Below are 18,818 nucleotides of genomic sequence, written 5' to 3'. Positions count from 1 at the left end.
AGGTAAAATCTAGAAATTGGCTACTGATAGTAAGAAAAGCATAAATAAGCCTCAGGTTTTATGGACTTTCATTTAGAAAGTACTGCATGTACAATTCTTTTCCCTTTGTTTCCCAATCTTATTTAAAGAGCATTGGCTCGGTTATAGGCAGCAACACACAAGCACTTATTGTGGTTGAAGCATGTGTGTTTGTGTGTTTGTGTGTGTGTAAGACAGAATTAGTCAATGCAACCAGGCACTGAGGACTAAACGACAGTTTAGTAGAAGAAGGTATCCGTAAAAAATTTGATTGTGATGCAGCACAAACTGATTCATCCAAAAAAACATTTAAATTTTACAATTTTAATTCTAATTTTATGGACAAACCCAAACTTGCTGCCAGAACTGTGTCGAAATGTTTTGAATAGAGTAAATTTTATAAAACTTTTCTGGGCCAAATTTGTGCTATAAAATCAATCAAAGAAAACAAATAATATTTAAACATCTTAACATATTAAAATGTATTCATTGTGCGGTTTTATTTCAGATTGAATCAATAGTTTCTAAGGTTTTTCTTCAAACCATATTTACTTTAGTGTAAAGTAACATTAAGCAATAAGCATGACCATCAAATCAGGCATTTTATTCCACCACATCACAATTTTGTGGATACGATCCTCCACTAACTGTCCAATGAGAGCCGAGGATACCATTGGGTGGCGATTCTGAACAGAAGACAAAGGGGAGGAGGAAACGCCGCGCCTTGGTTGGCTTAGGAGGTGTTGATGTCACTAGGTCTGCAGCCAATCAGACGGGAAGGAAGACCAGAGTGTGAGGTGGAGGGGGGGGAAACACAGAGTGAATGAATGTGAGTACAGAGGGAAGATGTGAGGAAGGCCGAGGAGGATAGGAGGAAGTAAACAAAAGAGAGCAAGAACAGAGAGGAAGGGATGGGAGACAGGGAGAGGCAGTCCCAACAGGGAGGAAAACAATGAGAGAAGAGGAGGAAAAAAATGAGTGAGAGAAAAAACAGATGTTGGAAGAAATGGAAAGACAGAAAGAAAGACAGTAGTTGGAGCCTATGAAGCTATCAGACTGTGTTCATCTTGTGCCTTCAGCAGTGGATCGGTGAATGTGTGTGTGCATGAATTCTGCCTCACCTGAGACGGAGATAGCCCTGACTCCACTCCTCACTGCTTCTAACTTTTTCTCATGATTGGACACTCTGGTGAAGAGGAGGAAAAAACAACAAATTAGACAACAATTGCACAACAATAATTGAACAAATCGATTACCACTCAGATTTAACAAGCCTACAGTAAGTTAAACGTCAAATCCCTTTCAACATACATACCAGTGATTTGAAGTCAGGCTGTTGAAGCTGCTTCTGTAAACTAACCCTTACAGTTTCAATTAGCTCTCTGTGTTTGCTGCGGTCTCTCTGTCTGTGTCATCTGAGCTCTACTACGATCTTTACATCACAGACCACAACAGGCAAAGGGAGAGAGAAACTTAGAGTGAGAGACAGAGAGAAAGAGGAGGAGACTACCCGACTGTTTAAAAACCCTAAGCGGAAAATATTTGGCTCCTAAACGTATCTCCTTATTTGACCAGAGGGAGAGGGAGAGAGGAGAAAAAAGAGAAATTTGAGCTGAAATGACCAAAAGTAAGCAAAAAGTTTATGTTTGAGTTTGATCAGCTGACAGTGAAATGTGAACACACAACGTCCAGACTTCTTCAGTCACAGATAAACAAACACAATGAACTCCAGGTTGCAAAGAAAGGCTCTACTAAAAATCTTTAAGGCTCTGCAGAAGTGAAAAAACCAAACCAAATAAAAAGAGTTTTGATGTAATTAATGAATAGATGTATTAAACTACCATGTTAATGTAAGATAACTGGGCTGAGACTGACAATTATTTCATTATATGTTAATCTGTTGATTATCTTTAGAGTGAGCCAATTAATCATTTAGTATATAAATATCAGAAAAAACATATTAAATTTAAGATGATATAGTGTTTGGCATTTTCATTGAGAAATAACAAAATTTAGAGTCAACTGATTTTTTTTTTTCAGCTACTTGTTTCAGAGTTACACCACTACAAAACTCTTAAAAACAATTACATCAGTATAAACTGAACCACAAAATAAATCTGTCACCATATTCCATGATTGAGCCCTAAATTGACCTCTATGTCTCTCTTATCCTATAACTTCATATTTTATGGAAAGCTGTTCAACAGTAAAGCATCCGTATAAAACAGCTGCATTATTTACTAGAAGACACACTGGTGCTACTATGCTGAGTGCGACTACTCAAAGCAGTGTTTTCAGCTTCTGTAGTTGTGGACTGAGCTGTGCAGGCAGCTGTCCCACACGTCATCACCACTTTCATGAGTTTGACACGCGTAATACTTATTAGTGCTGCATCATCTGCAGTTTGTTCCTACGTGTAGTAGTATTACAAGCAAGTCAAGCGTAATCAGTAATGACACAAGAAGTTTCCTAATAGACATGTCAAAATACTTCGTTCAGTGGAACTAATATTTCCCCAGTAATGACGAGGAAGCTGACGGCCTTCCATTACGAAGCAGAGCTGCACTGAAGCTCTGAGACACACATTATGAAATGAATTCAAGCTTCGCAGCAAGCCAAAACATTACCGTTATAGGTAAACACTGAGTGTGACAGTGTGTTTATCTGAACTTCTAAAAACCCTTTTTTGTCGCAGAAATTTCAGAATTGTGTGACTTTTAAATCTCCTCAAAGCCAACATACTGTCTCTGAGTGAAGAAAATAGGGAAATTACACATCTGGAGACTTACAGTGGTGATAAAAAACAGTTTTTAATCAATTTCAGTTTGTAAGATAATTTTTACTGTAAAAATACTAAGAATAAGGCAGACACTTACTTTGGGATGGAAGGCAGTGCTCTCTCTCCCTCTAGAGGACAAAAACAAACATCATCAGGATGAGAATCAGTAATGTGACACACAATAAATGTATAAAACTACATGCAGCATTTTATGCTTTAAAAAAACATTTGGATTTGTATTATTCATTAGTATGATTGCATATATTCATATGATACTCTGGATATACTGGAGTATATAAGTCCTGAAGCTGTTCAGTGGGGAACTGCAATTTCATGGATTTTCTCAAATGCAAATAGTTCAATTTAGAGCTCACAATTTTGCTGAATACCTATTTTGAAAGAACATTTTTGAGCACAAACACTCTACATGTTGTTTTAATATGTTTGCATAATACTACGGAAGAGGGTTGGGCCGAAGGGATCTGTGGTTTTTTTACCTTTCTGAACTCTGACGATGAAGGAATGAGTTTCCATGGAGATGAGCCGACAGTAACCATCAATCAAGTCGGCCAAGTTCTCCGCCATGGTCAGTGATGCTGTTGTAACTGTGAGAGGCTGCGGACACACACACACACACGCACACACACACACACAGAGGCAGGCAAGTTACAAAGAGCCATTATCTCCAAAGAGACACACACATACTCTAACACATAACAGAGCAGTGGGGGTTTCCAGCTGCTCCTTACGTCAGGGGAAAACTCCTCTCTGACAGTATTTGAGTGGGTGTGAGTTGAACCATTATGTGGAATCTATACATAGAAAACCATTAGTGAATCTCTGTATCCATCTCAGTGAGACACAGACACACACAGACACACACACACACAGAGGGTAAAATAACCAAGCTATGCACCATGATGGGCACAGCTTATGGTAACTCTATAGTATCCATTAGATGCCAAAGCCACTATGGTAGCTAAATAAATAGCGATAAAACTTGTGTGTGACAATACCTGATGTACTTAAGAGTTTGGCAAACTTTAACAGTAAATAGTTTATGTGCCAGAATAACACTGATGGCCTGTTTTTAAACTCAAAAAATTTTCCTTAACAATCACATGCACAGGCACTTATCAATATTAGTGTAAAAACACCTGAGTCCATCCTCAGGGTCTGTATGTAAACTTCACACATAATCACCTTTTTTATGGGAATTAATCTTGGGAGAGGTATAAACTCACCACCTGAACTAGAGGCAGGCTGAGGAAATGTGTGCGCACCTCAAACATAGATTTCATAAAAGGGGAGGAATGGGCACTGTCTTATTATCATAATGACAGAGAAGAATATCAAACAGTAATGGAAATACATAGAAATAGAAAGCAGGTGGCTACAATATCAGCGGTGGCTTGTTTGAATTTCATGATGTGCTTTAAAAAAAAATGTGCCAGTACAACAAACTCCTATATCTAGACAGACAAATTTCAAAAGACAGACAGGCAGTCAGGCATGGCTGTAGTACCTCAGGAGCTCCGGCTACATTAAGCTGTAGCATCCCTTTCCTGTCTTTCTCCTCCATAGCTGAGTACTGGATAGACTGAACTTGGTTAAAGGTAGCTAGATGGGTAGGCTGGGGACAGAGAGAGAGCAGAAATTAAATCACGATCCATATTCATCCATAATCAAATGAACATGTGATATCTTAAGCTATCTTTACATCAGGAATCAAGCCTGTACTTTCACATAAAGTAACTTCCTTTCTGGAAAACATTTGGCTTTAACATTTTTTAGATGCAGGACATTACAAGCAGAGGCCACTCATTGCCTATTCCGTCATAACTCACCGTGGATCCCTTGTCAGTGAGGTAGCTGATCCCTTCCTCTGGCCCGATAGCCAACTCCACCTGGATCACCCAGCTGGACTGTTAAGAGAGAAGCGGAGGGATACGAGTTAAAGGAGGTAGGGAGCCAGAGCAAAAAGGCAAAACACAATGTGGCTGGATACATGCAAGACCTCATACCACCAACAGGGGTCAACCTAACACAAGCTAACAGGAGCTTTCAGAGTACATCGGGGCACAGTGGAGGCAAGACTAGAGGAAACCTACCCCAAGGGCACATTTGAAGCACTCCTTGTCGTAGCGATAGATTGGTGCAAGCACCTCCAGAAACTTGACGATGCACTGCTCATCGTCGAGATTGGCTACCTGCTTAAACGTCTGCTGAATCAGCTTACGGAGAGTTTTAGCCTGAGGAGAGGAGAACATTTGGAAAGGAAAAAGGAAGAAAATTACAACAGAAACAGATTTTATGTATAATATTGTATAGTTGATGTAGCAGTGAGAGAGGGATGTGGAGGAGGCACTGTGAGATGAGTATGTGAGTATGTGTGAGCGTGTGTGTGTGCTGAGTGACAGACACACAAAGAGAGAGGAGCACGCTGATTGACTAATAGTCCACTCCAATAAAATTGACCTCAACACTTCATTCCAGGGGCACTTCAAGTTCAGATCAATATCCTAACAAAGACCCATTGATGTTGTCAGTTACTACTCAATTAAACATCAAAGTCAGCCCATTCATCTGTAGTGTAGCTTAGATCTCACTATATGCATTTCATAATCACACTTTCTGACCAGATTTTTTTTTTTTTGGTATCAGAGTAGACACATTGGGGAGGTGGCAGAATCATGTTACTAGATTGATTTCCTTTTTGCTGTTTACAATCTTCTCTATACTTCATCACTATAGACATAGAACTATACATATATACATACTAAGTCGCATATAATCCTCCTTATATCTCATGTATATCTTAAAAATAAATAGTGACTTACATGAAGAGGAATTCACCCCTGACAAAACAACCTTTTTAACCCATTTCCCCCCCCTTGTGCTCTTGAGCTATAACATACCTACACAAATATGCAGTATTAAGGACATTTAAATGTATATAGATGGCAGTATTATCCAAATACACATAAACACACATTTAGTGAAAATACACATCCACACAAGCACAGAGTGCGGACAATCCCAAACTATAAATAGCTCTCCGTATATAGATTAAGATAAAGATTAGAAGAGATTTAGTTCACTGCAGAACGGCCTTAAAAAAAAGCATGTGTGGGTTCACAGTAGACTGGCTCATCACATTAAAGTCATTCTACGCAAAATAAGTGAACAGTTTAACAATTCAAATTACAACCAAAAAGCAATCAATTGCATTGATTTATTGACTATTAATGCAGATTGGACACAAAACAATTGACTGATGTCAGGAGGGTCTAATGAAGCACAAAAAACATTTGTGCAGGGGAAAAAAACTATTTATAAAATGGTTATTGAGTCTTAACTTATGTTCTTTTATCCATTTTGTCGAGCCACTGTCCATTTTATTATCAATTTGCAAATAAAAGCATTAATATCAATACTTCATCTCAGAGCCTTTGTGGCCAGCTGTGCACCCATCAAGCCTGAGGGAATCAAGAAACCTACAAACGCTCACACACACACTTAACGTTCCAATGTGTGTCATTTCCACAGATGCCATAGGACACACGTGATTACAGGATTGATGTGCATGTGCTTATGATGTGTGTTCTTCGTGCTCTTGATAGGATCAGTGTGATAATTCCTAGAATTCCTGTGTAATTCCACCACACACAGGCGCGCGCACACACACACACACACACACACACACACACACAGGGATACTGTCAGTCTAAAGTGTCCACCCTTCCTGAGAGGAAATGCAGTGAGTGTCTATTGCCTTTCCCATCACCATGCTGACGTCGCTTCACAGATGGTACATTTCTACATTTCTAATAATAAAATACACTCAAATACATTTTATCAGAGTATTTAAAGGAAAGAAATAATCAAAAAAAAGTAAGAAATGTGCTTTTCCACTTTAAAAGTAGCACTGATTTCAATCTGTGTTGTGTTCTGTGTCCTTTATGTAAATGCTACAAAATCAGAAGAGACTGTACTAGCTATCCTTTTTTGGCTTTTTATGACCTAGTTTAACATTGGCTCAAAAACACAATCACCTCCACATCCACATGATTTATCAGGGTTTTGTTTTGACATTTCACTGATGATTGCGCACTGTTCCAAATGTTCCTCCAGTTTCTTGTAAAATATACTGATACTGATAAATCTCACTGCAGTTTTGTGCAAATGCTTGTTTTCATAAAGTTGAGAGTAACGCAGTAAGTATCTGATGAGGGGAACCAGACTCCTCGACTCGGCTCAATCCGGGCCGTTTGTTCAAACTTTGATCTCCAAAGCCTCTAAAGGTCAGTGTTAGTAAACCTGCTGCCCAGCCTGTCAATATGAATGAACAGACTCTGCTCTTTACAACGCTTTCACCACAGCTAACATCAGTCACTGTTTATTACCACAGCCATCTGCTCTGGAGTGTGTGTGTGTGTGTGTGTGTGTGGAAGTAGAGTCCATTGAGGATGAATAATCCCATTAAATGACTACCATTCTCTTTCACCAGAGCGAAAGACACAAACGTAAATGACAGCTGCGCTCTCTCCCTCTCTAACCTGCATCTGTGTATTTATGCATGTGTGTAAGAGCAGATGTGTCAGACACATATCACTTGCTTAACTATAACACAACAGTTTTTTACTGCTAAATTATGATATGCAAACAAAAATATCCAAAGACAGACACAACCAACCCACTAGGGCTGTGTGTGATTTTCTTTTCATATGCAATTATTTCTCAAGTAATTGACTGATCATTTGGTCTTTTAAATGCTAGAAAACTAAAAGAAAAGGCCATCACAGTTTCCTACGATATGATGTCTTCACATTTCTTTTTTTTTGTCCTACCAACCAAAACCCAAATATATTCCATTTATTACATTCTTACAACTGAGAAGCTAGAACCAGAAAATGTTTGACATTTATGCTTGAACTGACAATCAATTGTCAAAACAATGACTTATTTGGCACAATTATTAAGTAACAAACACCTCTAGTCACTCCCACTTTGTTCTTACATTCATTTAGATGTGATGGTCATGCATCATATACAGAAACAATCTATATATAATCAAATCAATGTGAGCCATTCTTAAGTTACAGTCCAGACAATCAAGTCAGACTTCTGGGTGTTTGACTGCACGTATGTGTGTCAGTGTGTGTGTGTGTGTGTGTGTGTGTGTGTGTGTGTGTGTCAGTGTGTGCATCTTCATGGCTTATAAAACAGGCCTCAAGGAAGTGTGTGTCATCATGTCTGCTGAAGGAGCAGAAAATGGGAGAAAGAGGACAGGAGTGAAAGTTGGTAGGTGGGCAGCTGATGAGAGGGGAGTCAGCAGGGCTTGACAGACGGGGGTGGGGGGGCCCCCAGAAGGAGGCGCACAATGCCGCCTCCTCCTCCCTCCTCATTGTTGGAAAGAGAAAGTGGGTTTAAACATGACCTGAGGGTCGTACACATACACACACACACACACACTCAGTTTCTCTCCCTCTGCAGAGCATCTGTCTGCCCGCCTGCTGACAACAAGACCCTTTCGGGTCACCGGGCCTTTCCTTCACGCACACACACACCAAGACCCTCCCCATAAACGCGTGCCGTAAATTTATCACTGACACAGACACTGCTCATTATGCTGGCACACCCAGCCATCACACACAAGCACAACCAAAACCTGACAAACTGCAAATGAAGTAAATTCTAACACAACACAAAATCTTTATTTAATCCCCCCAAATAATGTTATCAAAACTGCAAATGGAGTGTGCTGAACATTTACTAACCTTGTACATTTCAGTATGACCTTAATTAGGATGAGGCGTTGACTAACGCTATCTGCTTCATATTACATTTAAGCTGGGAAAACAATGCTGTTTAAATGTAGCCAAACTTCAGATTTCCTGACTAGATTTACATTTGAATTAGATTCCTGGTTTTGAGCCTATCTTGGTTTTGGTCGTATATGAGATCATCCTGATTTTCAGATTCCTGCAGGCTGCCTGCTGAAATGGCAGACAATGTTCAGAAACTTGGATTCAGTTTACATGCAACAGTATCCTGATTTCTATCAGAGGACTCCACCAGGCATAAGGTTTCTACGTTAATCACACTCATGGATATACAGTATATAAATAGGTTATTTGGTAAAAGTAACTCTTCCTTCTATTCCCTCTCTTAGTCATCTCAATTCATCTAAACTTTTCTGGTTAGTTGGCCGAGATTTCATTTCAGTCTTGTTGAGTCTGTCGAGAGCTTCACACTCTGTCAGCCAGACGAGGCCTGACAACCCATCAAGTAACAGATTCAAAATACTGCCTCAGAGGAGCCTTGCTTAGTCTATGGAGCTGCCAAACAAAACACCACAAAGTTTGGTTACTTTTGGTAACTGAGCAACTCCAGTTGAGCAGCTGTGGTTTTATGATAGCAGATGCTGAATGTGGAAGAGCACAACCTATAGACATCCGATGTAGAAATCAAAATTTTGATCGGAAATTCTCTTATTGAACAAGAGGTGAGGAGAAAATGAAAAACTGTGTTTGTTTCAGAAACCTGACACAGTATACTTGTGTACTCAACCTCTCTTTTGATTTACATATGAGTTCAAAACTTGTAATTCTCACCTTGACAGAATCCAACAGGTCTTTTGGGAAAAAACGCCTCAAACCAACGTCTTTCCTGGAAAGAGAGACAGAAAGAGATAAAGAAGCATGTTTATTATGCTCTAATTAAACTCAGGAATGCTAATTGAAAAGCACTTCTGTCTTTATCTGATCAAAGCAGATTGTTTTTTCCTGTGCAGGGAAATTACCAACAACAGATACAGACAAATCCAGTTATGCAAAAGGGCAACTGAAGACAAGAAACAGAAAACAGAAACAGAAAGCTATGACTAAGTGCTGACAACAGAGCACTACTCATCTTTTCCTGAGAGACCGAGCTGAGGAGAAACAGGGAGAGCAGACAGGGAGAGATAGACGGAGGCAGGGAGGAGTACAAAGAGGGAGACCACAGAGACAAAGAAAGATGTGCAGAGCTAAAACAGGAAGCTAGCTAATGACTCAAACTCCTCTGGAGAAAAGTACAGGGGGAGGAGGGCAAGTGGAGACAGCGCGAGAGAAAGGCTGCTTACATCATCCTTTCTGCCCCTTATTTCTCAAACAGAGGTCAAATATCCATCTCAAATTATTATCATGGTATTATTATAGTCTGGACAACAGGGTTGGGCTTTCATTTTAAGAGCACTTTGTGTGTTGAGTGAACTGTAAATCACAGCAATAAATAAACTTTTAGATGCCGTCCTGTGGTTTTCCAAACTACCAGATTTGCCTCAGTTTCACATATTTTTGTCTATGGTAAACGCAAATACTATTATTCTACTTGGGGCTGTCCATCATCAGGTGTATGAAAAGATATAAAGGAAAGTAAAATATAAAACATGTTGTGCATCTACCCTAAAACTGCTTGTTCTTTCAAAATCAAAATTAATCACAGAGGGAACATGAAGCACAGACAGATAAATATGACACACCAGGCCAAGCTCAAAGAACAAGCACCGACAAAGGCCCACTGATTACACACTTTGCATCAGCTCAAAAAACACAAGGATTACAGCCAAGTACAGCCAGCTGATCTCCAACATGCACATATGATCAGTGGCTGCATAGGAGGCACTAACCAGAGTGGCTCGTCCTCCTAAACCAAACAACAGCATGGAAATGAAGGAAAACCAACTAGCCTACCATTTTCAGACTAATGTAAACATGTAGTATCTGTATTACATAGTTAGGGAACAAACAAACTATGGATCTGTAGTTTCCTAATGATTCCCCATAATGTTTAAGAACTTTCCATTAAAAGGTCTATGTGATAGGTAGAAATTGTGGAAGAGACCGTGTTCAATTGGTGCACTTCCAGTGTAGTAATTGCTAGCGTAACCTACAGAGTGAACATGCCAAAGAGGGAAATAAAGTGTTTACTTTTGATCTTTTGGTATTAGCAGAACAAAAATAAGAAGCATAGGTGAAAAAGTAGAGAAATTAAATGTGCATTAAGCTGAACAAACAAGTCTCTCAATTGTTTCTGGGCCAACATTTCAAAATGGTCAATGGCCATTGATGGAGCCAACAGAGCCAGACACAACTCAAAATGTGTGGGCGGTGATCCACCGCAGACACTCAACAAGAGCCCTGATGGCCAACTGTCAGCTTGGTGTATAAAGGCCCAAATGGCACTTTTCCTCTCCCTCTCTCTTTGCTTAAAAAAAAATGCATAACACAACATCTTTTTCCAATCAACAGAGAGGCAGCTGGGAAGAAATAGAGAAAAAACAAAGAACACGGGAAAAACAGCGAAAAATAGAAGACTAGAGTATAGAGAAGAGAGACAGATACAGGAGGACTGTGTGGGCAAAGAAGCGAGACAAAGAGATATCGGTGGAAATACAGTAGCCATTCTTCTCAGTTAATTGGAGAGCTCGTTAGGCTGACAGACAGAAAAGGACTTCATTGGAAGAGGGCAGCTCATTAGAATCAGACCAAGTTTGAGCGAAGCCTCGTTAGAGGCAGAGTTTGTTAATGTTCTTCATCGACATCCAACTACCAGGGAGCAAACCAGAGAGCCAGCACAGACAGATAGATCTACAAAAATATAGTAGTATTAAACATAGGTAATTGGGTGATGACAATAATTGCTGCAAGACTGCAGACTTTCCTCGCACCAATAAATGCAAAATCATGTCAAATCACAGTTGGACTGCAACAAAAACCAAACAACACTTTCGACTTTGTTTCCAGTGCAAAAGTTTGTGCAATTCCTTTCGATTGTTTTCCACTTATCCAGATTTCTAGGAACCGCTTCTGCAACCCTGTACCAAAAACCTGGACCCCATGTTGTTTTTCTGTTATTTCTGCTAGGTTACAGAACACATTTCCAGGTAGAGGAGGGATATGATGTGCAAGAAAGGCTGTGAGCTGAACTGAAAGTGAGGAAAACTCATGAATACTTACTCCAGTAGTTCATAGTTGGATTTCTTGTCCAGGGCGTTTCCTCTCATCTCTTTGAAGAACCTCCTGGAATTGAAACCAGCAGGACACGGAGAGAGAACAACGTCAGATCCATTGACAGCGCCCACATTAAAAGGGACGGCTCAGAAATATATACCAAGCACAGTTCATGAGGATGGTGATGACCGGGGTTTTAAATTTAATTCAGATTTGTACATTTAGAGGTATTTCTATAGGAGACGTGGGTGTTGCTTTAAATAATAACACTACAAATGTTCACAAACGCTCAGTATAACCGAGGGGCAAACGTATAAAGGGTTTCACGCAAAAACATCACAGCTGGTGAAGAAAACTGTTACGGTTATCGCTGTACCTGCTAGTTTAGGCAAAAACAGATGAAATATAAAAGTGCTTCTGATGGGAACAAACTTTTGCTTTTGATGTAAAAAGAAAGAAGCCATTGAGGACAAAGACTTCTAGTGGTTTGTAGCGTTGAAGCACACTGAAGCTGTAAGTTATTCATGAACAAAAGTCCTGCTAGAGAGCCACTGTTCTGTACTTTAATAGCTTCCTACCTGATTTCTAGACAGCCCAGTTTGAGAGCTACATCCTGTTCCACCTGATCCCCGATCTCTGTCATGTAGTCATTCTTCACCTGGGACACACAAATACACCCCACATAAAAATGCTTATTAAAACATTTATTTCAAAAACAAAAAAATGGCAGTCTCACACACAAATACACACATTGTCTGTCTGACCTAGATTAACGAATAGCGAACACACACAGAGTCTTCAAGCAGTGCCATATGTCTCAGTGCTGTCTAGCTGCTGGCAGAAAATGAAATGTGTCTTTGCGTCTGGGTGCCCGTGTGTGTTTGTACATCTGAATGTGTGTGTGTGTGTGTGTGTGTGTGTGTGTGTGTGTACCTGGTGATAGAAATAGTTGAGTGTTGGTTTGTCTTCCGTAAACTGCAGCACAAAGCCCTTTGGAAGATACCGGATCCTTAACTCATACCTAGAGAGGACAAAAAGAAAGGGAGAGTGAGTGTGATATGCAACTATACCAACCAATATTTTGTGGTTAAATAGCAAAAACAAGTATTGGCCTTCATATTGTACAACAACTTGGAGCCTCTTTATCTATTGGGGAAAAAAGTGATATGTGCAAGTTGTCTTCTATGTCTTACACTTTTACATGAGTTTATTCATGTTTTTACATGAGTGTAAGAATTTACAACTGGACAGGAAAGGAGAGGAGAGCAGACGAGAGGAGAGTAAAGAACACAAGATTAAATCAAAGAAAGAAGAGAGACATGGGTAAGGAGAGTATGATGAGACAAAGAAGAAGAAGAAAGGGCTAGAGGAGTGGGGAGAGAAAGAGACAGAAGGAGGTAAGAAAACATGATATGCAAGAATGCAAATGAGAAGAGTAACTGCGAGATCAGTGAAGGAGAGACAGACAGAGACAGAAGTAGTTGTTGACTTAGTCAGACAAAGCAGGCATCTGGTTTCTTTCTCTCTTTATGTTCACGGTGCAAAAGGTCTCCACCACACAATAGAATCAGCACCAAGACCGCCACAATAAACCTAATATATACCAGTGCATTAACATCCAAACTGCCAAACCAACACAACCACACACACATGGCCTCCCATCGCCATATAGCAGACGCGTCGCACTATTTTCATGCTGGTATTTGCAATAATTCACTGCTGCTGCTGCTTTGGTATACAATAGGGCAGTCTGCTGTTTGAGGAGACACTGATTCAGACTACATTTACAAGACCAAATGAGTCACGTTTAATGTCTAGGAAACTGGTTATAAAGTGTAACCTCACAGCTTTTCTCAAATGTTCTTTCCTAAAGGACCTGTGTGTACCTGCCACAGTATCTACAGACTACATCTTCTCAAGAAATAAAGCTCACTCACTACGCTGCCTGATAACTTTTTTTTAAATTTCGTATTTCAATCCTCTCCGCACTGTCACGTTTGCCTGCTTTTTGCCACAGCTGGCAAGTAAATTTCACAGAGCAAAACCTGGTTTGACAGCACTTTTACAGCCACTCTGTCTGTTAGCCAATCAAATCACTGTAAAACAATAGCTCTGCATCAGACGTGTGCTTTATTCACAGCCACTGAATGACTGATATAATGTTTGATACTATACATGAGTATTATATTCGGTAGATAGCACACACACTCTTCTTTTCTCACCTCCACTCCTCATTTGGTCGTGCCTGTTCATATTTCTCTCTGACGTGGGAAACACCCATGTCTGGGTGGAGCCAGTGCACCTGGTCTCTGGACTGGCTGTTTGTTAGACGGAGGCCAAAACAAGATGTCCAACGTACTTTGTGGCTGTCCAAAATCTTCTGGATGATTCCCTGTAAGCAAGGAGGGAACAATTGTATTGTGATATACTTCTCCTGCACAGTTACATTAACTTTATGGTTAAAGAATAAAAAGGCAATAACTTATTAAGTCATTGAATAGTAATAATAATAATAATTATTATTATTATTATTATTAAATACATCATTTAGAACATGATAAACTATGAAATCTGCAGATTCTACTCTTAAAGCAGGTATATTAGCTTAACTGGACGAAATTATAAAGCCTTCTCCTTTTTATCTACAGTGGTACTGTCCTCGTTGTGGTGGCCCAACACATGTAGCAGCAGTGTGGTAAGTGCTAAATAAACCAAAGATGCCCAGTGGACAAAAACAGTTAGCCAGTCTATAAAGAAGTCAGTCTGCCATACCTCAGTGTGCCAATTATGATAATTTTTATGTTGGGCATTTTGTATTGGGTCAATGAGGGCATGAGTCTACGCATGTGTATGCAAGTATGATATGAAGCAATTTAACACGACATTCCCACCCAAACAAGTTGACAGACATCATACACACACACGATATTGCTTGCAGGACCATGTGTGTTGCCATGCAAAATGCTAGGGGGTCTGACCTAGATACTGAGGCAGAGCAGAGTAGGGGAGAGGAGAGGATTTGCAGTGACGTATCCTGTATGACCACTAAAGTTTGAGCAGTGTTAAGTAGTTTCTGTGTCATGGGAATAGATCTAGAAGCAATCCTAAACCAGTACACACATGTAGACACAGAGTGGGCCCTGAGGTTTTATGCTTTTGCTAGCAGAATATTCTCATTGTGCCGAGTGTCCTTGATCAGAGCAGACAGCAGGACCTTGAGCTGAGGATAAACAGCTAGAAACTACTGCTGGGGGTGTACTGCAACATATAGGGGGTGTAGACAGTGTCATGAACACCAAATATTACCACTGTGAAAGTTATAATGTTCAGTTTTAGGAGAAGAGGCTGAAGATATTCTATGTTTTCTTGTTTGAGAACAAATCTCCTCAAAAGCGGTGTCACAGACAGGATGAGGAACTCTGAAATCACTGAGTGGCAAACTGACCCGCTGTTGGTCTTTTTTTAATTTTATTAAATGGGATCTGATGATACAGGACTGTGTCAAACTGGTGTGCATATTCGAGAGCAAAGTTTGAGCTGTTTTTGATTGTATTCATTTCCAAGGTTTCTCTTATGTTTTGCTGCCTTACATACACTAAGTACTGACTGGGACAAAAAAAGTGTCTTCTCTTCTTACCCTGACATCGGTTGCATCTCCATATCTGATATTGGAGGACCAGCAGATGTTTTCCGTGTTAGTCTCAAAGTGATGGAAGACTTTAAGAACCCTGTCCACAGAGCCGGCCATGGTTCGGTCCGACCCCCCCGCGCTCAGCCGTGACTTGGCGCCTCCCAGGAGGGCATGGTTCAGGTTGGGGTCCAGGTAGGCCGTCGCCATGGTTTTCCCTGCTGACACTGCTAGGTGTCTGTCATATTCTGGGAGGAGAGGAGAGCAAGTCAGTGAAATGAGGAAGAATAAAAAAGGGAAATCAGAAGAGAGAAAGGGACATTTTTTTTACTTGAATCCTGAGTTTAGTCTGTGAGCAAACATTCACTACTGCCTCACATACATAGGAGAGGTTTATATTAGGGCTAACAACAAACTCACAATTATTTTCATTTAATTTGGTAATTATTTTTTCCACTTAGTCAATTAAAATGGTGGAGAAAAAAAATCTCAGAAGTCAGGAGGAAATTAGGGATGATGTTCATTATTTTCATTTCAGATTAATCTCCCAAATCCCACAGATACTGTTGTATGAAACAAAAAAATCGACTCATCACACAATCGATCGTTGCAGCTCTACTTCAAAGTTTTGTCTGACTAACACTCCAGGACCCAATAATACTGAATTCACTATCATAAAAGACAAAAAAAACAAACAAATTCTCACATTTAGGAAGCTGGAACCAGCAAATTTCTGGCATTTTTGCTTAAAAAATTACTGAAACAAGTCATCAGTTAAAGTAATAGTTTATATTATATTTCTGTTGATATGCTAATCAGTTAACCGCCAAATTGTTTCAGCTGTAGCTTGTATAAAATAGTAATGGAGTGACGATACATGCTTTCCTATTCTGTCTGTCTGTTACAGACCAATGCACATGTGATGTTGTGGACTTGAATCCTGCTCTCGTCCTACTTGGAATAACCCTTGTACAGCAAAAGCCTGTTGTGGACATGATGATCTTTGGCGAGATGGAAAACAAGATGTAAAAACTGTCAACAATGAGACACCAGAGAGACACAAAGAGAGAGGAGGTGCAGTCAGGGTCAAGGCTCAATAAGTAAGCACCTGTGTCTATAAAACAAAGAAGACAATGCACCTCAGGCTGCCGTTTTTCCTGAATAAGAAGTCATGACATTGACGCACTTCCTAGAATTTCATGGTAACTTTATCTGGGAATGCCTGGCAAGAACTACCTCCTCTATGTCCGTGGGTAGGAGTGTGCAAAACATGTGCTTTTGTATGTGTGTGTGTGTGTGCGTGCTCTTGTAATCACAACACTTTAGGAAAAGATACTGAGATCTCTTTCACTCTCTTTTTCTGCTTCCCTTTCGTCCTGTACCTCTCGTCTCTCCACCATTAAAAAGGAAAATTGATATGTTTTAGCAGGTAATTACACCTGCGAGAAAGAGACAGAGAGAGCAGATACAAACACAGACACACACACACACGCGTAACTCTGAGGAAAGACTGTACCTGTTGTTGAGGGATATATCACAGTAAGATAAAAATGTACTCCTCTGTTAGGCTGCCAATTTCAAATGGCTTTTATATCTCCAAATCACTCCAATGGCTTTCAGCACTTCAGAGTGACCCACTCACACACACACACACACACAACTTTTGCAGAGCAACGGTAGCTTTGGCCGTACACCAAGTCAGTTCCCATGGAGTCAAATGTCACACTGTGGAGGGGTCCATGCTACTGTGTGTGTGTGTGTGTGTGTGTATAAAGGAGATTTCATTCATACCTCTGTCCCAGCACATGGGGAAGGGGCTACAGCCGCTCATCGCCATGGAAACACATGTCTGTCCCTGCCTGTGTTTGCCTGCACCAAGGACAGACAGACAGCTAGCAGCCTCACAGCCACGCATCACACACACTGAACTTCTCATGTGCAGAAGTTACATAAACAAACACACACGCACACCAAGGTCCTGACACAACTGCAAGAACACACTCACATTATACAAACACAAAAACACACAAACACACAAACACACTCCATCTCCAAGGCAGAAGAGTGCGTCCAACTTTTGTCAGCAGCTTCGTTAGCCAACAGTTACTTCCAGGGTGGTAACAGCACAAATCCTCAAAAAGGCCAATTTTCTGGTCTGCTGACACTTTGAGAGTGACGGTGCTACAGAAAATGCATCAACAGGGAAAAAGTTTTTAAAAAATCCATTCTTCTTTGTTACGTCTTGTCTTAATCTTTTCCTGTTATCCACAGTTGCACAAGTCTAGAATGATTCCCAGACGTGAAGTTAGTCTCATCCACAAACTTCCCTCCTCTTCTTTTTCTCTCGAAAGCTAAATAACTCCTCAGCAGCTCCTCTCTGATGACAACACACTGTTCGTTTTTTTGCCCAAGTTCTGCCCCATGCCTGAACTCCGTTGCCGTGGAAGAGTCAAGCGACCGTCAGGACAGCATTCGGGTTATTTCACTCAAAGCAGCCTCAGTGGCTCCTCCAGCAAAAGCTCATGGAGAAATCCAAATTGTACAGTGTTGATCCAGTGGAGATTCAGTGGCCACAGAGGAGGAGAGACAATTACTGTGCTCAGTGATAAACAAACAAAGTTATCTTCTTCTCTTGGTAAAAGAAAGTGAGAGAAAAGAGAGAGCCAGAGAAACAAAACTAACAGAGACAGTGGGACAGAGAGAGGGAGAGAAATCCAGGGATTGTTTCAGGATGAATGAGAGGAAAGGAGGACAGAGCAGCACAACAGGGAAAGTTGAGTGGGGAATGAGAGAGTTCAACAGAGAGAGAGAGAAAGAGGGCTGCTGGAGAAGCAGGAGGAGCTAGAAACTATTAATATGCTAATCTCGCTAGTCTCTAGTGTTCAATGAAGAAACCCCTCCCACATCTGTTTAAGAAACTGACCTCAGAACAGCCCTTAAGTTGTACCAATATCACTACCAATGCAAATGCCACACAAAAAAGAAGGGAAAAATCCCTTTATTTAACTACTCAAAGATACTACCTGACACATGTACAGTGCTTCACTCACTGAAGATGTGAGCAGATGAAAGCAAAAACACAACCAGGACAGAAACATCACCCTCACTGATTAACACAAACACAAAACCACTGCTCTGTCTGCATCTGTATACACTTCATAATAACTCGAAGGTGAGCTTCCACCATCTCCTGAGCTCCAAAAATGACCGACTTGGCCAATCCAGACATGCAAATCTGGCTATCTAAGAAAATATCATTGACAAAAAATAAATAACACACTCCACAATCCTAACGAGAAAAGTCAAGAGCATTTTTGCCAGCACAGACGTTGCCCCTCCAGATCTTTGCATAAAAACCAGCAGCAACATACCAACCAATCCACTTCCAAACCACTTC

General features: G+C 40.5%; 1 protein-coding gene across 3 annotated transcripts in view; it reads right to left on the bottom strand.

The window, feature by feature from the left end:
* Window positions 1–18,818, bottom strand: part of ptk2aa (protein tyrosine kinase 2aa) — a 58,898-nt gene that overhangs the window by 22,182 nt on the left and 17,898 nt on the right. For 2 of the 3 annotated variants that reach the window (XM_070846692.1, XM_070846691.1), the window contains exons 3-14: window positions 15,431–15,669; window positions 14,016–14,185; window positions 12,727–12,814; window positions 12,372–12,451; window positions 11,800–11,862; window positions 9,415–9,469; window positions 4,909–5,049; window positions 4,645–4,722; window positions 4,323–4,430; window positions 3,295–3,412; window positions 2,895–2,925; window positions 1,140–1,204 (exon numbers count right to left, since the gene is read on the bottom strand). In XM_070846692.1, the coding sequence (XP_070702793.1) occupies window positions 1,140–1,204; window positions 2,895–2,925; window positions 3,295–3,412; window positions 4,323–4,430; window positions 4,645–4,722; window positions 4,909–5,049; window positions 9,415–9,469; window positions 11,800–11,862; window positions 12,372–12,451; window positions 12,727–12,814; window positions 14,016–14,185; window positions 15,431–15,631 (1,198 nt within the window). In that variant the 5' untranslated portion in view covers window positions 15,632–15,669. Of the gene's footprint in view, window positions 1–1,139; window positions 1,205–2,894; window positions 2,926–3,294; window positions 3,413–4,322; window positions 4,431–4,644; window positions 4,723–4,908; window positions 5,050–9,414; window positions 9,470–11,799; window positions 11,863–12,371; window positions 12,452–12,726; window positions 12,815–14,015; window positions 14,186–15,430; window positions 15,670–17,212; window positions 17,402–18,818 lie in introns of those variants that run through there. The other variant, XM_070846690.1, reaches the window with a different exon arrangement.

The sequence above is a fragment of the Pempheris klunzingeri genome, chromosome 16 (genome assembly GCF_042242105.1).
Source record: "Pempheris klunzingeri isolate RE-2024b chromosome 16, fPemKlu1.hap1, whole genome shotgun sequence".
Classification (NCBI taxonomy): domain Eukaryota; kingdom Metazoa; phylum Chordata; class Actinopteri; order Acropomatiformes; family Pempheridae; genus Pempheris; species Pempheris klunzingeri.
Note: the sequence above shows the minus strand (reverse complement) of the source record. Positions and strands in the feature narration are given on the sequence as shown.